The sequence below is a fragment of the Bison bison genome, unplaced genomic scaffold (assembly GCF_000754665.1).
Source record: "Bison bison bison isolate TAMUID 2011002044 unplaced genomic scaffold, Bison_UMD1.0 scf7180017864155, whole genome shotgun sequence".
Taxonomy (NCBI): Eukaryota; Metazoa; Chordata; class Mammalia; order Artiodactyla; family Bovidae; genus Bison; species Bison bison.
In genome coordinates this window covers 142,216-144,965 of record NW_011494727.1, presented here as the reverse complement: position 1 = coordinate 144,965, position 2,750 = coordinate 142,216, and the positions used below count along the sequence as shown (strand labels likewise).

At 51.5% G+C, this 2,750-nt stretch overlaps 1 protein-coding gene across 1 annotated transcript; it reads right to left on the bottom strand.

The window, feature by feature from the left end:
• Positions 1–903: 903 nt before the first annotated feature.
• LOC104989436 (myeloid-associated differentiation marker-like) lies at positions 904–2,318 on the bottom strand. Its single transcript, XM_010841116.1, has one exon. It carries the CDS (start codon positions 2,316–2,318, stop codon positions 1,380–1,382), a length of 939 nt encoding a protein of 312 aa, XP_010839418.1. The 3' UTR covers positions 904–1,379.
• Between the last annotated feature and the right edge of the window lie 432 nt (positions 2,319–2,750).

Here is a 2,750-nt window from a genome sequence, read left to right as displayed (position 1 = left end):
AACACACATGTGGCCTTCCCTGGTGGCACAGTGGATAGAGAACACCTGTCACGCAGGGCACACCCCTGGTCTGGGAAGATCCCACATGCAGCAGAGTGACTAAACCCGTGTGTCAGAACTACTGGAACCTGTGTGCACTAGAGTCAGTGCTCTGCAACTAGAGAAAGCCCACTCACAACAGCGAAGTCTCAGCACAGCGAAAACTCAATCAATAAATAATTTTTTAAAAAATTCTTTATAAAAAAAAAAAGAAGAACTGTGTGTCACTGCACACTCAAGCAATGCAGTTCTTTTGACCATGGGAACAGCAACTCCCTCCCCTCTCCAAACAACCTGCCCAAGAAAATTTGAAAAGAAGCTTCCCCTTTAAGAACAGAGTCACCCAGTAATTTTTGCCCTCCCAATCAGAAAAAAGACAAGAACAGCAAAAAAAAAAAAAAAAAGCAGGCTAACATCACTTTAAGGCTGGTGGGCCCATGCTCTTCTCCCTGCAGAGGCAGGACTGCAGTTTTGATCACTGAGGCAGGAGGGCCACATGGCTGCCCCTCACCAACACAACCCTAGGGTTCTTCACCAGCTCCTTTTGTGATTCCCCAGAGCATAGCTGGGATGGAAGGTATTGACCCCTGGCTTCCTCTAAGATGCCCTCTAGGGAGTGGGTGTTTAGTGAGCCTGCAAAAATTCTGGAGCCAATCTCAGGTGGGGCTGAGCACCAGGAGGGGCCCAGGGGCCCAGGGAACAAGGGGCCCAGGGTCTGTGCTTTAAATTTGCCAACTGGGAATTACCGATCTCCAGAGACTTTTTTTTTTTTTTAATTTAAAGGGGAGGCACATTGCACACCACCCTCCAACGCTCCACCAGGAGAGAGTGTCCAGTTGCTTACCACCTGCCTCCACTCTCCAAAAAAACACACAGACAATTACCAACTAAGGCACCCCCAGGTGGACAGACATCCTTTGGCAATGGGGCCCCTCTGGAGGCCCAGGGTGTGACCACTGCACAGAGGGCTGTGTGCTGTGGAGTCAGCACCTTAGGAGGTGGGAGGGGGCGGTGGGCAGAGGAGGAAGGAGTCTCAAGTCCTGATGGATCAGAAGAAGGAAGATGGGAAGAGGTGGTCAGGACACAGAAGGTGAGAAAACAAAGAGAGTCAGAATGGGGGTAAAGGCAGAAAATGTAGAAAAGATGAGCGAAGCAAGAGAAAGAGGCAAAAGAGAATGGGGGCTATCACATAAGACAGGAAGGAGACAGAGCAGATGGAGGGAAGGAAACAGAAAAGAGAGTGAGATTAATGGGGAAGGATGTGAGGAGGGAGAGAGAGCCAGGAAGAGGGTATCAGAGGATGTCAGAGCTCAGTAGAGATCTCCTGTGAGCAGAGAGGATCAGGAGTCTGTGGGTTGACCCCCAGTCCCTACAGAAACCTGGTGGGCCCAGTACCCCAGGTCGGCCATGTAAGTCAGCAGGTTGGCGGCTGTCAGGACGGCCACAGCCAGGCGCTGCTCCCAGGCGCACATGCCGTTGGTAGTTCTATCAATGCAGTTCACATCGCTGGACTGCTGGGGCTGCCCGCCATACTTCTCATCAAACTGGTAGAGCAGCCAGAGGACCAGAGCAGTGAAGTGGAGGAGGATAGACAGCAAGTTCAGTCCCAGATGAAAAACGGGGAAGGAGATGGGCAGCCTGTTCTCCCATTCTTCCCGGTCCATCAGCAAGGCCAGAACTGCCAGGATGAAGCAGATGGAATACACGGCCACGCACCACTCCAGGGCTGGCTGGTCTATGTACAGGGAGGTGTTGCTGAGGAAGGCAAAGATAACACAGGCCACAAAGGTCTCCAGCACCTTCAGCAGGCCTGGCATGGTGTGCACGAAGCAGGGGATCTCCTTGAGCTTGTAGCATTCCCATACGCAGGCCACTTCCATGACATAAACCACACATGCGATGCAGGAGAACACAGTGGCAGCAATGGCCCGGTTTCGGGTGGCATCATAAGGCAAGAACTTGATGTAGGTGATGGGGTAGAAGATGGAGGCTGAGAGGCAGATAAGGGCAGCATAGCAGGCATAGGTGATGGAGAAGTTGTACCAGCAGAAAGGAAAGTCGGTCGGGAACCTATATAATTCCAGTATGACGATGGTGAGCGTACCGATGATACAGAAGCACCAGCTGAACATGATCCAGCTACTTATGTCCCCCCATCGAATCCCCATGTCGAGCACTAGGAAGAAAGCCGAGATGATGCAGACCAGCTGTGGCACGCGGAGGCAGCTGAACACAATGTACAAGCCACACTTTTCTGGGGATGTCCTACCGGTGGACATGATGTTGTGATGGTCAGGCAAGTCCCGTCGCCAATATGGCAGTGGTCTTCACTGAGGACCCACCAGCCAACGTACACTCTGGAGGCGGATTAAATCAGATGCCTTGAAAAGTCTCGGGGCCTGTGACTGCTGAGGCTCAGGATCTGTGGAGTTAGAACCAATAACTCAATCACTTGGGCAACAGCTCCAGAACTATATTCCCCACCCATCACCCTTGACCTTGTAACAAGACTGCTGCTGCTGCTGCTGCTAAGTCGCTTCAGTTGTGTCTGACTCTGTCAAGACTATCCCATTCCAAACCTCACAGCCCAGTTGGTTTTGCCTCAAGCCATAAAGACTTTTTATCTCTTTGGCTGTGCGCCACTATTTTTGGAGATACCGTGGAATGTGGCCCTTATCCGCAATCCCAACATTTTAAGGCTCCAAAAAGAA